This window comes from Stigmatopora nigra, chromosome 6 (assembly GCF_051989575.1).
Source record: "Stigmatopora nigra isolate UIUO_SnigA chromosome 6, RoL_Snig_1.1, whole genome shotgun sequence".
Lineage (NCBI taxonomy): Eukaryota > Metazoa > Chordata > Actinopteri > Syngnathiformes > Syngnathidae > Stigmatopora > Stigmatopora nigra.
The window spans coordinates 13,353,414-13,371,571 of record NC_135513.1 but is presented as its reverse complement, the minus strand read 5'-3'; the positions used below and the strand labels follow the sequence as shown (position 1 = coordinate 13,371,571).

General features: G+C 37.0%; 4 protein-coding genes across 4 annotated transcripts; 3 read left to right on the top strand and 1 right to left on the bottom strand.

Moving 5' to 3' along the window:
• Positions 1-70: 70 nt before the first annotated feature.
• On the top strand, positions 71-1,165 carry ndufb6 (NADH:ubiquinone oxidoreductase subunit B). The gene is made up of 4 exons (XM_077719550.1): positions 71-358; positions 534-626; positions 719-763; positions 1,035-1,165. Exons 1-4 carry the CDS (start codon positions 179-181, stop codon positions 1,098-1,100), a joined length of 384 nt encoding a protein of 127 aa, XP_077575676.1. The 5' UTR covers positions 71-178; the 3' UTR covers positions 1,101-1,165.
• Positions 1,166-1,363: 198 nt separating this feature from the next.
• Positions 1,364-4,356, top strand: toporsa (topoisomerase I binding, arginine/serine-rich a). Its single transcript, XM_077719005.1, has 2 exons — positions 1,364-1,541; positions 1,994-4,356. The coding sequence occupies exon 2, from the start codon at positions 2,016-2,018 to the stop codon at positions 4,119-4,121; it is 2,106 nt and encodes a 701-aa protein (XP_077575131.1). The 5' UTR covers positions 1,364-1,541; positions 1,994-2,015; the 3' UTR covers positions 4,122-4,356.
• A 170-nt stretch (positions 4,357-4,526) lies between these two features.
• Positions 4,527-14,363, top strand: mtap (methylthioadenosine phosphorylase). The gene is made up of 9 exons (XM_077719006.1): positions 4,527-4,680; positions 5,038-5,124; positions 5,207-5,265; positions 5,468-5,635; positions 8,095-8,197; positions 8,283-8,522; positions 10,680-10,802; positions 11,108-11,284; positions 14,074-14,363. Exons 1-8 carry the CDS (start codon positions 4,657-4,659, stop codon positions 11,144-11,146), a joined length of 843 nt encoding a protein of 280 aa, XP_077575132.1. The 5' UTR covers positions 4,527-4,656; the 3' UTR covers positions 11,147-11,284; positions 14,074-14,363.
• On the bottom strand, positions 11,793-14,429 carry cdkn2a/b (cyclin-dependent kinase inhibitor 2A/B (p15, inhibits CDK4)). The gene is made up of 2 exons (XM_077719007.1): positions 14,068-14,429; positions 11,793-13,126 (listed from the first exon to the last, which is right to left on the bottom strand). Exons 1-2 carry the CDS (start codon positions 14,191-14,193, stop codon positions 12,875-12,877), a joined length of 378 nt encoding a protein of 125 aa, XP_077575133.1. The 5' UTR covers positions 14,194-14,429; the 3' UTR covers positions 11,793-12,874.
• Positions 14,430-18,158: the final 3,729 nt, after the last annotated feature.

Genomic DNA, 18,158 nt, shown 5'->3' with positions numbered 1-18,158 from the left:
TTCATTTAATTCCAAACCTCGTTTGTCATACTCCTTTGCAGCAGGTGTCGCTGTTAATTGCTTACAACAATCGACCCAACTTCCGGTTTCTTCTTCATTCCAAGAAAACGACTTGACGTCCTCCATGGTGTCATTGTAGCGCCGCTGAGGTTGACAACAGCGGGCAAACTCCACCAAAATGTCGGGCTACACCCCTGACGAAAAGCTCCGCAAGGAGCAGATTATCAAACTCCGAAGGCAGTGGCTGAAGGACCAGGAACTCAGTCCGAGGGAACCCGTCATTCAGGCCAAACCACTCGGCACCGTCGCCAAGTTCTGGGAAGGTTTTCTGCAGCCCAAGAGCCTGTGGAGGCTATATGTGAGTTATGCTAACATCAAAATTGCGAAAATTTAAGTAGTTTTCTTTCAAAATTTCAATATGGAGGAGAAAAATTCACGTACAGAACCACGCATTATCCCCCAGGACTGTTGTTTGTCTTTTACAGTGTTATCTATCAGATATACTACCTGTACTAACATATTTCTTCTTATAGACATACAAAGCCTACAGAGGGAGTGTTTTTACATTAAAACGGCTGTTGATACCTGCCTGGATCGTCCACTACTACGTCAAATACCACCTTGATGTAAGTTTAAAAATACCAGATTTTTTGTATTTTTTTTATAGAGATGTATGAATTAGGTCAGTGATATTTCTCGTTTAATTTTTGTCTTACAGAAAAGGCCATATGGCATTGTGGAGTTGAAACCCAAGCTTTTCCCAGTAAGTCTCAACTATTGATTCTCAGTTGATAAAAACATAACAAAATCCCTTTTAAGGCAACAATATTTTTAATGTATTTATTGAATAATCCTAATGCCAATGAACACTGCCAACCTTATCAGCCAACTGTTAAATGCTTTAAATGAGTACATTGAGCAGGCTATCAAGAGTTTTGGAAGAAATATAAGTGATTGCAATATTTACATATTTTTACAGTATATTTTTTGTAACTTGCACACATTTTGACGGAGTTAACTTGTTGTTTTTATAGGGTGACACTGTTCTTGAGACAGGGGAAGTTGTTCCAGACCTCCCTGAGAGCCACAGCCATCATTAATTGACCTATCCTGTTTCATAAGTGTCTGTGTATAAACTGTGAATACAATAAACATTTGAATCATGCTGTTTTTTAATGTCATGTTAAATAATGCAGTATAATTAGTTTTTCTTAATTGCTAAATGTTTGTTCAAATATTCTTAATTTATGTATTGACTGGTTTATTTTGCTGCATTACAAAAAACCATGTACTTTCTGCTTTCTAGCCCTATGTGCTTTTATTTTCCTATAACGGAAGTCATGCATTTTTATTGTGAAAACTGGAAGTTCAACATGGATTACGAAAGACAACAATGTACCGTTGAACATCTGACGTCATTCAAGCACATTTGGCGTTTTGGAAGAGTAGTGGAATTTCTCCAATGTAGCAACAAGTTCGATTCTAGAGGACATAGGAAGGCGAATTGGTGGTCAGACTACCCGTCTTGCTGCAAACTGGAGGTGAGTAGCTCTTATTTTACGTTGAACTCAACTACTCGCTGGCATTTAGCCTACCTAGCTTGTTAGCATTAGCACTAGCCTAGCCCTCGTTCTCAGCAAGTACACTGTGTATTTTCAGACCAACAGACACTTGCTTGTTTCATTTATGTGCTAGTAAATTTATTAAATATCCACTGTGAACTAACGTTATGTTTAACATTTTATTGCCATTTATATTCGACTAGGAAAGTACATAAGCTTTCGGTAGGTTAACCGGTTCCGCCTTCAAATGTCAGCTACGGAATAAAAATGTTGAATACGCATTCATTTTTAAAAATATTTTTTAACCCTCGGTACTAATTGAATTTTTTTTTCGACCCAAGGTACTAGTTTGGGAAAAAACACAAATTTGTCACCAAAAAGCGACGTTTTATGTTTCTATGTCGTTCTAACTTTGACTGTAACCCCCACAGCTGATTTGACCTCCTCCAAATCATGTCTGCAATCAAGCTGGCTTTGCAGCAGAACCAAAAAAGAGACCGAAGGAAAACCCCGGAAGCTGACGCGTCCCCTGACTCCAAATGTCCCATCTGCTTAGACGTCTTCAACAACATCGCTTACCTGGACATCTGCCTCCATAAATTCTGCTTCCGTTGCATCCACGAGTGGTCAAAAAACAAAGCCGAATGCCCACTCTGCAAGCAGCCATTTAACTCCATCTACCACAGCATCAAATCAGAACAAGACTTCAAACAATACGACCTAAAACCGGTAAGCAATGGCTCTTTCGGAACATTTGGCGGAGTACGATTTCGCTACCGCACCACGCTCACGGGAGTACAACGACAACAACAACAACAGCGTCTTCAGCGACAGTTTTGGGGGCGGACCTCTCCTCCTCCGGATAATGGCGTCCTATTCGAAGCCACGTCCGACCCCCCTCCCCGGCAACGTCAAACTCGTTATGTCCGCCGCATGATGACGAGAATGGAGGCCAAGAGGAGGGCGGCTACCGAAGGGCGGATCCCGCAAAACATCACGGAGCTGGAGATGGTTAACTTCCGGCGAGAGTTATACCGGCAGGGATTGCGAGTCCGCAACGTCCGAGATGGCGGCCGTTGTCGGGATTCCTCGGCTGAATTCTACCGCAAAAACCCGGCGTGCTTACATAGACTCATCCCTTGGCTCAAGAGAGAGTTGGTGGTTCTCTACGGCGCCCACGGTTCCCTCGTCAACATCGTCCAACACATCATCATGTCGCGCATCACCACCGTGGACATGGAAGCCGCCGCCATCCAAGAAGAGTTGCGTCCGTTCCTCCAAGGCCGCACAGAGCATTTCCTCCACGAATTCATCAGTTTCGCAAAGTCTCCTTTCAACATGGAAGCCTACGACCGACACGCCACCTACGAGGGCTCGACCAGATCGTCCGAATCCAACGTCAGCACTAACTCGTCCGTCATCGCCATTTCCGAAGACGAGGATTCGGATCACCCCGCCACGCCGGGGTACGCCGCGTCCAATCTGAGTCATTCGTTGTGGGACGACGAGACACCCGGGCCGTCGTACTCCACCACGACGGAGACCGGGGGGCGAACCGGACGGGAGTCGCTAAACCACTCCGACTCGGACAGCAGCGTCGAGGAAGGGGCGCCCGCCGTCCGGGTTTCGCCACCCGCGCGGGAGGACGCCGCCACGCACATCCAAATCGACGACGGTTCCTCTTCGGATAGCGACGACTGCGTCATCGTGGGTTTTGTCAAACCTAGCGCCGAGAGGACCCCCGAATTGGTGCAGCTCTCCTCCGACGAGTACTGGAGCGACGACGCCAAAGAAGCCCCGCCCTCGCCGCGCCACCTTCGCTTTAACAGTCCGGAAACCTCGCCGATGGACGCCGACGACTCGCCGCTTCCCGAAACCAAAGAACGAGTCGCCGTTCTCAAATCCAAAATAACAGCGGCGACCGATTCTTCCAAAAAAGACAAAAGCAGTCGCGAGCGATCCGGTCGGAAACACGGTTCAAAAGACCACAAAAAAAAACGCGAGCGACGTCGCCGCACCCCCACCCCGGAGACCGATCACGTCCGAGACCGAGACTGTTTTTACCTGGACTACCAAAACTGGAAATACGACAACAAACCCAGAAGAAAAGAACGGCAAAGCTACCGAAAGCTATCCGACCGACGTTCTCGCTCCAGGAGCAGCAGTCGGGAACCCAGACGGCGAGAATCCTTGAATTCCCGCTCCACTACGTGTTCCAGCTCGCCGTCAACCCGACGATCTCACCACGACAAGCCCGGCGGGAAGAGGAAATACAAAACACGACATTTGGAGAATCCTCCTTCCCCGAAAGACTACGAAGACCACGCCGTAAACGGCGAAGACGGCAAAGAGGAAAAAGAGGAAAGGAGTCCAAGCGTGCGGAGTAAACGCCACAAGAGGAAGAAGAAGAAACACAAGAAGAAGAGCCGAAGGCACAAAATGGAGGACAAATGCACCCCGACCCCAATCACCATCAATAGCGACAGCGCCGATGAAACCCGGATGGAAAACTCCATTAAGGACCCGCCCCCCGTTATCGACGCCACAGATGATTGCTGACCGCTAAAACGTGCCGCCATTTGCAGTATTTTTCATATTTTACTCCCACCTGATGGCATAGGAACTCAGTGGACCCCAAAACGAACTCTCTTATTTTGAAAGACATTTAATTTCTAGGGTGTTCTCAGGGACTGCTTTGTTTTTAAAATGTGATGACTCCGCCCCCAACAAAACATCTCGATTTGTGGGTTATGAGTCAGCATGAAAATTTGTATTAAAAAAAAATTGCAATATATGAACTTGACTTTTGGCTTATCAATCTCATGACAACATATGACCTTTAAAATGTTTTTAGACACATTAGACAATGTATTTAATTTGACATTGTATGGAATGCCCTTTACACTGAAAAAAATAACAACACTCAAAATTGTCCGTATTTTGAATGAATGTGGAATTTTTCCCGGCTTTTAATTTGAAGGACACGAAAACCAGGAAGACAAATGTCGGTTTTTCCTCGCTGCACGTACTACTGAAGCTTCAATTTTCCCCTCTAGCGTTTTCTTTAATATTTACGTTTTTAGGTGGTTTCAGCATGTCTTCTTCAGCACCCATTAAGGTAACAAAAAAAGAAAGTTATATAGTTTGTGTTTACATGTTAAAAGCATTCGAGTCAATTAAAAAACGTGCTTACACGCAGGTGTGCAGCAACGTATGTCACCACGAGGCTAAACGTAACGCAAAAATGTCTGCTAGTACAAAGTTAACAACAGTTTAGTTTAATTTTAACTATGCTAAATTGGTATTTTCTATATTTGAGAGCAATATTTCACGTTAATTATAGCATAGGGTTCACACGAGGGAAAGTCTGGTTCGGAAGTACGTCACGTTGACGTTTCAGAATAAAAGTGCGTCCAGTACCCCACGTGGAAATTAAATACTCCATTGTCTATATGCATTATTTTCATCCTTTTAGATTGGAATTATCGGCGGTTCCGGTCTTGACGACCCTGATATATTGGAAGGAAGAACTGAGCGTTATGTTGAAACTCCTTATGGAAAGGTTCGTTGTGCTTTTGTTTCCTTTTACATTAAAAATCCCCCCCTTTAACTCTTAATAACTTTTTATTATTTTATTTTTGCAGCCATCAGATGCCTTGATAATGGGAAAAATTAAAAATGTTGATTGCGTGCTCCTTGCAAGGTAAGATCAACGCCATCTAGTGGTTTCCTCTGGAACTTTCATGTTGCATTATTTTCCTGATTTAAAAATTAGGTAATTAAATACATGTTTAAATCTAAATTTAAAACTATATATTTTTTGTTTAGTTTGTAAAAATAGTAGAAAATTCAGTATTTTTTAATTTATTTTTCATTAATATTCCTGTTTTTTTTGTTTTAATCAGGCATGGAAGACAACATACCATAATGCCATCCAATGTCAACTACCAGGCCAATATTTGGGCGTTAAAGAAGGAGGGCTGCACACACGTATTGGTCACTACAGCTTGTGGGTCACTTCGAGAGGAGATCCAAGCTGGCGACATCGTCATCATCGATCAATTCATTGACCGGTAGGTTAGATTTTATTTATCCAGGTTCATTATCAGTCTTGTCAATTTTTAAATCAGGCAAAATAGAGTGATGGCATAAGAATAAAAACATATAGAGCAATTACTGTATATTTGGAACTAAAGGTCGAGCTAAAGAATTAACAACAAAAGGGAAAAATACATAATATATATAGCCTGTGTCAAAGTGGCGGCCCGGGGGCCAAATCTGGCCCGCTGCATCATTTTTTTGCGGCCCGGGAAAGTAAAGTGCCGACTTTTTGTTTTATATGAAATTAAAATGAAGAGTAAAGTTGTAAATTAAATTTCCTGATTTTTACCCTCTTTTTAAATCAATAATTGTCATTTTTAATCATTTTTTTAGTGTTTTTAGTTCAAAAATAATTTTGTAAAATCCAAAAATATATTAAAAAAAAGCTAAAATAAACATTGTTTTAAATCTATTAAAAACTGAATATTCAGGGATTTTAATCCAGTTCTTTTAACCCATTTATACAAATATATATTTTTTAAAAAACATGGTTACTCAAATTGAAAATTATATCTTTTAATTCAAACCTAAATCCAACCTGCAGACTAAAACAAAACAAAAATACCACCTTTAGAGTGAAAAAAAAGTCACTATGTCATCCAACTACCATGAGAAGAATGCAACAAAAACGTTCTCAAACATTTGTCAAAAAAACACTTCCATTGTTAAATTGCTGACATGTCATTTGGCCTGAGGTGGAAATGTCACCCAGGTTATTAAAAGACAATGACACTAAAAAAGCATCACATGACGTTAACTTCCCCGGTGTGAATTATACACAAATTACCGCAAAAAAACATGCCAAACACAACAAGTTCTTCCTGCACTAACTCGACACTTTTGGTCACACGGTAACATGAATCATGACAATGAGATGTGTGGGAACACGCTCAAATAATAGCGGACATCCGGCGATGTGATGACGGCTTCCGAGCAGCTCATTCCTGCTTTGTAAATTACTTTTTAATTGATTTTCCCAACTATAAGTCGCACGTTTATCATGTCACTTAAAAATAGGTATGATTGTGTTTTATGAATGACACTCTGACTGACAAAAGCTAGTCATGTTGTTTTTTTAGGGAATAGTTATCTTAAAAAAAACTTAATGTTAAAATTACCAGATGAAAAAATATATATTTGAGGGCCGCATTAATATCAACTTGATTTCATGCGGGCCGGATCATTTTAGATATAATATTTAGATTTTTTTTATATAAATGGATTAAAAAAACTGGATTAAAAGCCCTGAATATTCAGTTTTGGGTCTAAAACAATGTTTATTTTAGCTTTTTTAAAATATATTTTTAGATTTTAGAATGATTTTTGAACTAAAAACACTGGATTAAAAAATGACAACTATTGAGGGGGAAAATCAGGAAATGTAATATACATCTATATGGTTTTGAAAACCATTAAAGTAATTCCTATGAAACCGTTGCAAGGGTGTGGCTTTGGAATGAGTGGCAAGTACTACACGTTTTGTTTCTTCCGCCCACGTTGTAAAAACTAAAGCTTTGTGTGAATTACAGCTGAGCGATATAGTATTTCTCAGCCAAATGACAGTTGCTTAAAGATTGTCTGTCATTCTTCCCAGCATGAGTCATTCATGCTAGCGCTAAACTACACTCAGATGCTAAAACCGGCGAACAGCCTCTAAATGCCAATAGGTCGAGAAAATCATTGAATAAAACCATTTATAGAAATACATAATATACATGCATATATATGTGTGTATATGTGTATGTGTATACTATGTGTATGTGTATATGTGTATATGTATGTATGTATGTGTATATATACATGCATGTGTATTTGTATGTATAAATGTGTGCATGTGTATTTGTATGTATAAATGTGGACATGTGTATTTGTATGTGTAAATGTGTACATGTGTATTTGTACATGTGTAAATGTGTACATGTGTATGTGTACATGTGTACATGTGTATATGTATGTGTAAATGTGTACATGTGTATATGTATGTGTAAATGTGTACATGTGTATATGTATGTGTGTATATGCATGTGTATATATATGTATACGTGTGTATATGTATGTAGTATATACATGTGTATATGTATGTAGTATATACATGTGTATATGTATGTAGTATATACATGTGTATATGTATGTAGTATATACATGTGTATATGTATGTGTAAATGTGTACATGTGTATATGCATGTGTATATATATATATATGTATACGTGTGTATATGTATGTATATACATGTGTACGTGTGTATATGTATATATATAATGTACCAATGGTGTCTGTGTATATTATTGTGTATATATGTGTACTACTATATCTTCTGTATATTTCTATTGTTGTGTTGATCTATGTTTTCAAACACCATTTTTAAAATACAATCCAAAAGTGAACGTTTCTGAGGTGAGGGTCTATTTGTAAAATCCATCCCACTTCCAGGACCACCAAGAGGGCTCAAACGCTATACGACGGCCTGCCCAGCAGCCCCCCAGGCGTGTGTCACATCCCCATGGCCGAGCCTTTTTGCAACAGAACTCGCGAGGTGAGCGACCATTGTGCGACCAATCGCGGGTGTGGGCGCTCGTAGGGCGATGACATCATTTGCCAACTCCGCCGCCGCCGCTCAGGTACTGGTTGAGGTAGCGCGCACTCTGGGCATCAAGTGCCACGCCAAGGGCACCGTGCTGAGCATCGAGGGTCCCCGCTTCTCATCACGGGCCGAAAGTCTGATGTTTCGCCGCTGGGGCGCCGACGTCATCAACATGACCACCGTGCCTGAGGTGGTCCTCGCCAAGGAGGCGGGGTTGTGTTATGCCAGCATCGCCATGGCTACCGACTATGACTGCTGGAAGGAGCACGAGGAGGCGGTGAGTCCATGGCTTCTTTTATTGTCTCGGGTTAGGGAAGTTTTTGGAGTCGGTACTTTTAAGTGAGGTTATGCCGTCCATGTTTGGTGAAGGGAAATTATTTAAACTGCTCAGATTTCACTTTTATGTGTTTATTTTATTTGAGTGAGCGCAAAAGTTGTCGTCTTAGATTCAGTGTCAAAAAAAAAATCTATATGATTTAGAGGAGGGGTGTCTAAGGTTGGTTCGCGGGCCGCTTTAACGTCAATTTGATTTTATGTAGGACCATTTTAGATATAATATTTAGATGTTTTTTTTTATAAATGGATTAAAAGAACTGGATTAAAAATCCTGAATATTCCGTTTTTTATAGATCTAAAACAATTTTTATTTTAGATTTTTTTAAATATATTTTTAGGTTTTACAAAATGATTTTTGAACCAAAAACAAAGAAATGGATTAAAAAATGACAACTGTTGATTTAAAAAGGGGGAAAATCAGGAAATGTAATATACATCTATACTCTTCATTTTAATTTTATCCTAAAATAGAAAGTCGGCACTCATGATTTACTTTCTCGGACCGCACAAAATGATGCGACGGGCCAGATTTGGCCCCCGGGCTGCCACTTTGACACATGTGATTTAGAGCAAATAACGTCATCGGTTTTAAAGTAACAAGAAAATAAGGAAAGGGCGGAGTTAGGTGGAAACGTGAATTTTCTCCAGAAATACATTTTAAGACATGTATTTTTTTGTAGATACGAGTTCACCAGAACTAGCTTGGTATATTCCCCGAAATTTTGTTTTAAAAATTGGCAAATAATAAAAAAAATAATATTTGAAGATATCGAGGATTAGCAAAAAGACCATTTTTTAATTTTGACAGAAATGGTTAAACGTCATTTTTTTCTGTTACATCTGGATTTGTGATTAAAAAAATCCAGTTTTGACCTAAATTTACCCCTTCACAATGTTAATTTGTATCACCCACTGGACACGACTTGACCTTTTTTTTTTTTCTATCTCCGGATGAAGACAGACAATCTTATGAGTCACGGTGAGTCAGCCTCCTCAACACCGGACGGAGGCTGGCAGCGGAGAACATAGAGTTTGGGGGCGGTGGGGGTGCCGGAGGCAAGGTTAGGAGGTAGTTGTGAATCAGGGGTCAGCGGAAGGATGTGGCGAGTTCAGCGGATGGAACTCCTGAGCGGACAATCAATGAGGACTACTCTCGAGAATACTCAGCCCAAAAATATATATATATTTAAAGTATCTTTAGTTTGGCTGATGATTTGTAAACCAGAGTTTTTCTTTTTTACTTGGTAATACCCTTACTTCACTTTAGAAACTAATCATAGTAACACATAATTGGTTACATTAATTTTTTGTATTATTTTTATTGGTCTAAATATGAATCGGTATCACTAAAAGATCATTTTTTTTGGAAAAAAAATGGTATATGGACATAGTATGTACGTAGCTGGTTACATTATTTTTTTGTATTTTTTTTTGGTTCGAAAAGAAAGGAAACAAATCGGTATCACTAAAAAAATCATTTTTTGGAGAAAAACATTGGTTTTGAAGGGGAAAAAAAATGGTATTTGGACATTCCTATTTTTACTAGTACATGTACTTAACTGGTTATTGTATTAATTTAAATACTTTTTTTTGAAGCATTGTGGGGTTTTTAGACCCAAAATAATATCAATCCAACAGCTAGGAGTTGTATTAATTTTAAGATTTTTTTTTTTTTTTGCAGCATTGTGGGGTATTTAGACCCCCAAAAATATCAATCCGACAACTGGGAGTTGTATTAATTTAAAGAAAATATTTTTTTGAAGGATTGTTGAGTATGTAGACCCAAAATAATATCAATCCAACATCCGAGAGTTGTATTAATTCAACAAAAAAATGTTTTTGAAGCATTGTGGGGTATTTAGACCCCAAAAATATCAATCTCACAGATATGAGTTGTATTAATTTAAAGAAAATATTTTTTTGAAGGATTGTGGGGTATTTACACCCAAAATAATAACAATCCCATACCTGCGAGTTGTATTAATTTAAATATTTTTTGAAGCATTGTGGAGTATGTAGACCCAAAATAATATCAATTCAACAGCTGGGAGTTGTATTAATGTATTTTTTAAATTATTTTTTGAATGAATAACAACAGGTTTGTGTGGACAACGTGATGAAAACCATGAAGGAGAACGCCAACAAAGCCAGCAGCATCCTATTGACCGTCATACCTCAGATCAGCCAGATGGATTGGAGCCACACCATAACCTCCCTCAAAGTAAGACAATCATTTTTTGTCAATTATTTTCGTAAAATTAAGATATTTTCTCCTTTTAATTGATTTTAAATGAGTATAACTATTTTTTTATGACCATTCCCATTCAACAGCATTAAAAAAAGTCTTAGCAAAGCTTCATTTGTAATGTTATTTTGACCCAAAATGGCGCCTGTTGAGCCATAGCCGCATGACTGACATCCCATCATCTCATCCTAGTCAAAATGGGTCAGATTTTTACCCAAAAAGTCACGTTTACATGTCATAACATTTCAAAAAAAAGTAATTATTTGTTTTCTCTCCCGCAGGCTATGGCTCAGTCAGCAGTCATGTTACCCAAACATTGAAAATCCGCAAAAAAAACAGGATTTGACTGAAAATCTTGAGCTTGTCTTCGACAAATGAACTTTTTTACCGACAATGACGACAATAGACGTCGAATCCATTCTACTTCTGGAAAAGATTAGGCTTTCCTATCCTCTCAAGTAAGGACATTTTATGCTTTAAATTTGTTTTAGGTTCGATATTTTTGTCATTTCAAGATATTTTTTTTAGATTTAATGGTTTTTTAATGCACTTGATCAGGTTTTTTGCCATTTTTTTGACACTGTCATGATTTGGTGCTTCCTTGTACGTTAGCAAAAAAATAAATAAACACCAAAAAGTAGAAAAAAACATTGAAGCAAACCAAGAGTGTTTAAATCAAGCCTTTTTAGCCAAAAAAAAGCAATTTGACCTAAAAACAAAATGACTTCACCCTAAAAAAATGTGTCAAATAAGTAAAAAATCCAAATGCAGTATTTCAACTTTACCCAATTTTTGTATGTATGTTAAGCTATATCGTTCTAGCTATATCTTTAACTATACTAGTGTTTCAATAATTCATTTTTTTAATCTTTGGCTGAAGTGAAATGACAGCTTTTTGGTTTTTATTCAATTTTTGAACATAGTTGGAAAATTAACACATGATAAATAAAACAAAAAAATATTCAATTGGAGCTGTATTTTAGTTTTAATATCCTTTAAATCTTTTCATAGCAAGGCTGCCATGACCATTTTTTTTATCATCAAGCCATTATTTATAGACATTTGTTGACCTTAAAACAGTCCATTATTCAATCAAAAAGAACAACAAAAATTCAATTTTAAACAATTCAAAAGCAAACAAAAAAAAAACCTAAATATTCTCTGGTTTAAATATTTTTCTTGTAATTAAATCATCCAAAAAGTAATTAAAAAAACAAGACATTTGTTGACCTTAAAACCGTCAAATATTTAATTAAAAAAACAGTGAGAATACAATTTTAAACAATTCAAAAGCAAACAAAAAAATTATATATCCTCTGATTTAAATTATATTTTCTTCTCATTAAAACATTCAAAAAGTAAATTTAAAAAAGTGTTTATGCATGCGAAAATATAATATTCAATATAACATCCTATCTAAATTTGTTTTACTGGTTAGTGTTAATTTTTCCTGCATCTCAAAACACATGACCATCTCTAACACAAAAACCCAAAATAATTAATATAAATACCACATAATAATCTCTCAAATATTTACTGATTACCATAATAATTGTATCATTTTTTTAAAAAGCACATCAAACAACATACCCGAGTCCACTTCATAGACTGGAAATACTTCATTTTTTTTTTACATTTCTGGCACGCACACACAAAAAAAGCTTTGGCAGCCAAAAGTGATTAAATACAATTTAAATAAAAACGTTTAAAGGGCGTAATCTGTGCAACAACAACAAAAAAAGTGCTTCATTTCCTCCTTAATGAACTTCGTGCTGTTTTCTTTCAATTTTCATGTCTAAAATCACCAAAAAAAACGCAAAATATTGCCTTGACTTGTTCGAGACGCTCTTTAAACGTCATTTTTTTTAAAAAAAAAACATCATTAGTCCATTTAATTGCGACGTACGGACAAAAATATTCAAGAATCCAGTTCAAATTCCGATCATTTCCGGATTGGCTCCCAAAAATAATTAATTTAAAGGTCGAAAAAGCTGAAATCAAGTCCCAAAAATTCCTCCTAAAGTCCCAAAAATTCCTCCAAGCGTCAATCACAGCGATTCCAAGAACGCCACCACGTCGTCATGACCATTTTTCCGGGCTACGTCCACGGGTTGACAATTGTCGGCGTCCAGGGCCCTCGGGCGAGCGGCGAAGCGCACCAGAAGCCGTACGGTATCCCCGAAGCCGGTCCGAGCGGCGTCGTGTAGCGGCGTGCTCCCGCTACACGCGTCGGCCACGTTGGGGTCGCCGCCCTTGGACAAGAGCAGCTCGGCAACCCGCGGGCTGCCCATCATCATCACCTGTCGACGGGGAAAAAGGGCGATCCGGGTCGAGGAATGGTTACAAAAAAGGACAAAAAAACAAAAACAACAACAAAAAAATATGCCCCCAACAATTTTAGCCTGTTTTTTGCTTTAATATGGTTACTAAAAAAATGTCAAAAAATTACTTTATGGTGGAATTGTCCCTTATTCTGCTGTTTTATTTTTTCCAGAGGTAACTGGCTGCCATTGACGATGCTAGATGTCCAATTTTTTTTAACTGGGACGGTGGCAGCGCCGAAAAATGACTTTTAGTTATTTAAATTTGCTACTAAAGGATGAAAAACATTGAAAGAATTGATTTTAGAGATAGTTTTGATCAATTTAATGGATTATCTTTTGAAATCTTACACAAATTGATCTTTAAAATTTTTGTGGTTGTCAACAACATGTTAATTATTATGTTAAAAAAAGTCAACTTTACACTGTTTCTCGGGGCCTTAAAAAGTGTTTTTCCCTCATTTAAATTTCAGTTAGCATTGTATTGTTTAATTTCTTTGATTATTTAAAAATACTAAATTTCCTTATTTATTACTAATATTACATTTTTTTTCCACTTTCCCTAATATGACTTTAATGTATTAACAGTTTTTATTTATTACATTCATATAAGAAAAAGTACATTTAGAATAACATTTTAAATAATATGTATTTGTTTATTTATTTACTATAATTTCACTTTCATTTTTAATGTTATACTCTACTTTAATAACTAATACAAAATAACTTAATGGGTAAAAAACCTCCATACATATATGTAAATTTAGATTTTTTATTTATTTTCCTCGTTATTACAGCATAACAACATTCCTATCAACCAATAATAATATATATTAACAATCAAATTTAGTAAGACGTTTATGACTTTAACCATTTTCTCTCCATTTTTATGATTGTATAATAACATAATGACTCCTGACCTGCAGAGCTGTATATCCAAAGCGGTTGGCCCCATTGACGTCTGCCCCAGCCCGGAGAAGTCGCTCCACTTGGGCCGCATTCCCCGTGGCAGCCGCCGACGTCAGTTCATCCTCCAGAGTCCTCATCGTCCGGTGGTCGGCGCTCCACGCCCCCCCCGTGCCAGGTGCACACAACAGGTACTCCTTGATAATGCCTTGCCCAATTAAAAGTCCGCCGGCTATTGTTGCTAACGTTCTAAAATGCCGGTATTTAATGTGGGAATCGTGTCCGCGAGAGAGGCGACATAAATGCTAAATGCAGTAATGTGTCCGGGCTTGTCTTTTCTAAGAGGCGGCTTTTAAACGGGTGACGTCAGTGGTTGTGTCGGGCGCATGCGCAGTGTCTTTGTTGTCCTTCCGTGTTGACGACCGCGTGACGGGAGGAGCTTTGCGTTGTCGTTATTGTTATGAAATACTCTTTCGATTTTGAACGTAACTTGCCATTTAAAGCAAGAGCGCTGGTAGTTAGCGATGTGTTATAATTTGCCCCTGCCCAAAACGCTGATAGACGTAAAAAAAGCCATTTCAAATCATTTAAATTGTTATTATATGTTCACTAAACATCCTATTTAGGATCATTTTGTGCAACGTCACGCCCCCCTCCCCCGACGAATCACTAATCTATTTTATAATCATAAATTGATTAAAAATGTAATTTGATATTTTAAAAATTGTTCTAAGTGATTATTATGCACCCCAAATTAAGATTTTGACTTTTCTGTTAATTCTAGTGGTTTGATTTAAAAAAATACTACTATAATACTATATTCTTAACACTCAGTTTAAAATAGATATTAACAAATTAAAAAGAATTTTAAAAAATATTTTTATTACTTGACTTTACAGACATGGATCCTAATTTTTGTGGTCTACCTTCAGATGTGTAGTTTTTATGTTCCGTCTGTGTCTGCGTGGGTTTTCTATGGGTTCTATTTCTTCCCCACAAATCCCCAAAGCATTAGTAATCGGCTTAGCAAACACTAAAAAATTCCCCATTGCTGTTATTGTGACTGAAAATACCTGGCAACCCATTCAGAGTTCCCTACATCCTCCCCATAGAGAGCTAAGATCAGCTCCAGCACCCCCACAACCCCCGTGTTGGCTCTTAAAATGTATTTGTATCCAAAAATCATCCGAATGACTGATAGTGGACGACACGAATACGTTTTATAACCCGGACGTATTGCTTGTAACCTAAACGCATGAATTAACATAAATTGCGAGATTATATATATAATCTAGCAGGAATGTGCACGCGTGGTGGATTTGATAGGTTAGCGCTTTGCCCCTTTTAGTAAAGGAAAACATCTAATAATCATTTGTTTTTTGTTCATTTCGAATGTAAACTACCTTTTTAAAAATTATATTCAATATTAAAGTGGAAAATTTAAAATATTGTTTATATATTTATTTTTAGATTTTACCAAATGCCTTTTTGACCTAAAAACACCAAAAGACAAAAAAATGGATAAAAAAATTCAATTATCGATTTAAAAAGGGGAAAATCAGGAAATATAATATACATCTATATTCTTAATTTGAATTTGATCCTAAAACAGAAAGTCAGCACTCATAATTTACTTACTCGGACCGCACAAAATAATACTACGGGCCAGATTTGGCCCCCGTCCCACCACTTTGACACATGTGCACTGGGCGCCATTCGAGATTAAATCTCCAATTCAACTTGGACTTTAGCAGGTGAACATAAAATAATAAAACTGGTTTCGTTTTTGCCAAAGTCGTAGAAACAAAACTATGAAAGAATGTCTTGAGGAAATATTTGGAATTTTTATTCGTGCCCACGTTTTGACAAAAAACAATGATGTGTCTGTGTGAATAACAATAGCGTATACAAGTCAAGCTAATAAATTAGCATGTTTCAGTGCCATTGACAGAAATAAACGTCTTATTTATTTAAACTGGGAGACATATTTAACCGTCAATGGTGGCTACGGATCCGGAATTTAAAAAAATAATAATAACTGTCACGTGAACGGCCCTTGTGAGGAATTTAAAAATCACATTTATAGCCTGAAGGAGTTTGAACGTGTGCCACTTTCCAGTCTGGAAATCCCCACCCTTAAAAAAAAGGGCATAAGTAGCCCTTAAGTCTTATTTAAACTTGCCAGTGAGGGAGATAAAATATAGATAAATATAATCCATTTGATTAGGCGTTTTATTATGGCAGTGTAAAAAAAAAAAAAAAACGAATGTAGTGACGGATGTCTTTCTTGGTCGATGATTAATCGGAGGTGACATCATTACCGGTGGCGGCCATGATACGCGCCCACGCATTTTAAACAGGTGGCGTTGAATAGGATTATGAATGGTGAGGGAGGGGAAAAATGGTTACATGATTGTAGTAGTTGATTTTATTTGGGTGGAATTTAAGGTTTGGGAAGATATATAGTTATGTATATATGTATATATGTATATAGTTTGAAGTATTGGTTACTGTAGATTGGCATGTGTTGTGGTAGTTGGTAAGAGAGGGGAATAGGTTGTAAAATGGATTGGATGGCTATTGAGTTAAGTTAAGTTATGTGAGGTTTAGCAAACAAAGTAAAGTATGGATACATTTTTTATAGCAGGATTATACAGACGCTTATGAACGAGTTGAAAGTGTTCATAAGTTGAAATTGTTCATAAGTTGGAATTGTTCATAAGTTGAAATTGTTCATAAGTTGGAATTGTTCATAAGTTGAAATTGTTCATAAGTTGAAATTGTTTATAAGTTGAAATTGTTCATAAGTTGAAATTGTTCATAAGTTGAAATTGTTCATAAGTTGAAATTGTCCATAAGTTGAAATGTTCCATAAGTTGAAATTGTCCATAAGTTGAAATTGTTCATAAGTTGAAATTGTTCATAAGTTGAAATTGTTCATAAGTTGAAATTGTTCATAAGTTGAAATTGTTCATAAGTTGAAATTGTTCATAAGTTGAAATTGTTCATAAGTTGAAATGGTTCATAAGTAGAAATGTTTCATAAGTTGAAATGGTTCATAAGTTGAAATGGTTCATAAGTTGAAATTGTCCATAAGTTGAAATGGTCCATAAGTTGAAATTGTCCATAGGTTGAAATTGTCCATAGGTTGAAATTGTCCACAGGTTGAAATTGTCCACAAGTTGAAATTGTCCACAAGTTGAAATTGTCCACAAGTTGAAATTGTCCACAAGTTGAAATTGTCCATAAATTGAAATAGTTCAAATTGAAGTTGATTCAGTGCTATATTTTGTATGATAATTTATATTCAAGGCCTATATAAGTATATTGAAGGTTTATATAAATGCATTTGTGTGTTTAAGGCTTGTATAAGTAACCAGCATTGGTTTGTACTAAAAAAAAACCCACAAAAAATGGCATTTAACATTTTTTTCCCCCCATAACTAGGACGTAAAGTTACAAATATTGAATATTATAGCCTCTATTTTCAGGGACACCAAACTTATTTAGCAACACAAATTAAAATACAGAAAAAAAATCTACTTTGGTGCTCCAGTTCAAATAATTTAGACAATAATGTTCATATGCCACCCAATTATCTTCATTCTTATTTAACTAGTCCGTCTTTCCGGGTAATTATGATGCCACACCTCATCGAAAAACATAATAACGCAACTAAATAAACCAGTTTAACAGCATCAATAAAGTTGCCAAGACTTTCGTATTCCATTATATTGCCCTTCTCCTACAGTACAAAGTGACCAAAAATTCCTCATTTTTTAATCCCAAATAATTTTAAAACCCTTTTTTTTCCAAAAACTGAGAAATACATTTAAATAATATGTATTTTTAAACCCCAAAAATTTGAATATTTACTTTTTTTACTCTTCTAAATAAAATTAAAAAAATAAATAAACCCATTCAAAAATGAATTTATCAGCCCTGTCTTATAGGAAGATGGATTGAACTGTAGGGGGCGCTGCAGGAACGACTGGTGAGCCACCAGCTGTTCACTCATGCAGCCCCCCATTGCTTATGTTATTGGGTGACGTCAGAGTCCATTTTGTAAAGAAATACTTGATTGACTTCAAAAAAATGTGCACAT

What these genes read in the sequence shown, in the direction of transcription:
- ndufb6 (XM_077719550.1), top strand. Translation starts at nt 179, where the DNA reads ATGTCGGGCTACACCCCTGACGAAAAGCTCCGCAAGGAGCAGATTATC. An exon ending in AGAGCCTGTGGAGGCTATAT is followed by an intron (nt 359 to 533) that starts GTGAGTTATGCT and finishes TTCTTCTTATAG; the next exon opens with ACATACAAAGCCTACAGAGG. An exon ending in ACGTCAAATACCACCTTGAT is followed by an intron (nt 627 to 718) that starts GTAAGTTTAAAA and finishes TTTGTCTTACAG; the next exon opens with AAAAGGCCATATGGCATTGT.
- toporsa (XM_077719005.1), top strand. Translation starts at nt 2,016, where the DNA reads ATGTCTGCAATCAAGCTGGCTTTGCAGCAGAACCAAAAAAGAGACCGA.
- mtap (XM_077719006.1), top strand. Translation starts at nt 4,657, where the DNA reads ATGTCTTCTTCAGCACCCATTAAG. An exon ending in GATTGCGTGCTCCTTGCAAG is followed by an intron (nt 5,266 to 5,467) that starts GTAAGATCAACG and finishes TGTTTTAATCAG; the next exon opens with GCATGGAAGACAACATACCA. An exon ending in ACACCATAACCTCCCTCAAA is followed by an intron (nt 10,803 to 11,107) that starts GTAAGACAATCA and finishes TCTCTCCCGCAG; the next exon opens with GCTATGGCTCAGTCAGCAGT.
- cdkn2a/b (XM_077719007.1), bottom strand. Translation starts at nt 14,193, where the DNA reads ATGAGGACTCTGGAGGATGAACTGACGTCGGCGGCTGCCACGGGGAAT. An exon ending in TTGGATATACAGCTCTGCAG is followed by an intron (nt 13,127 to 14,067) that starts GTCAGGAGTCAT and finishes CCCCGTCGACAG; the next exon opens with GTGATGATGATGGGCAGCCC.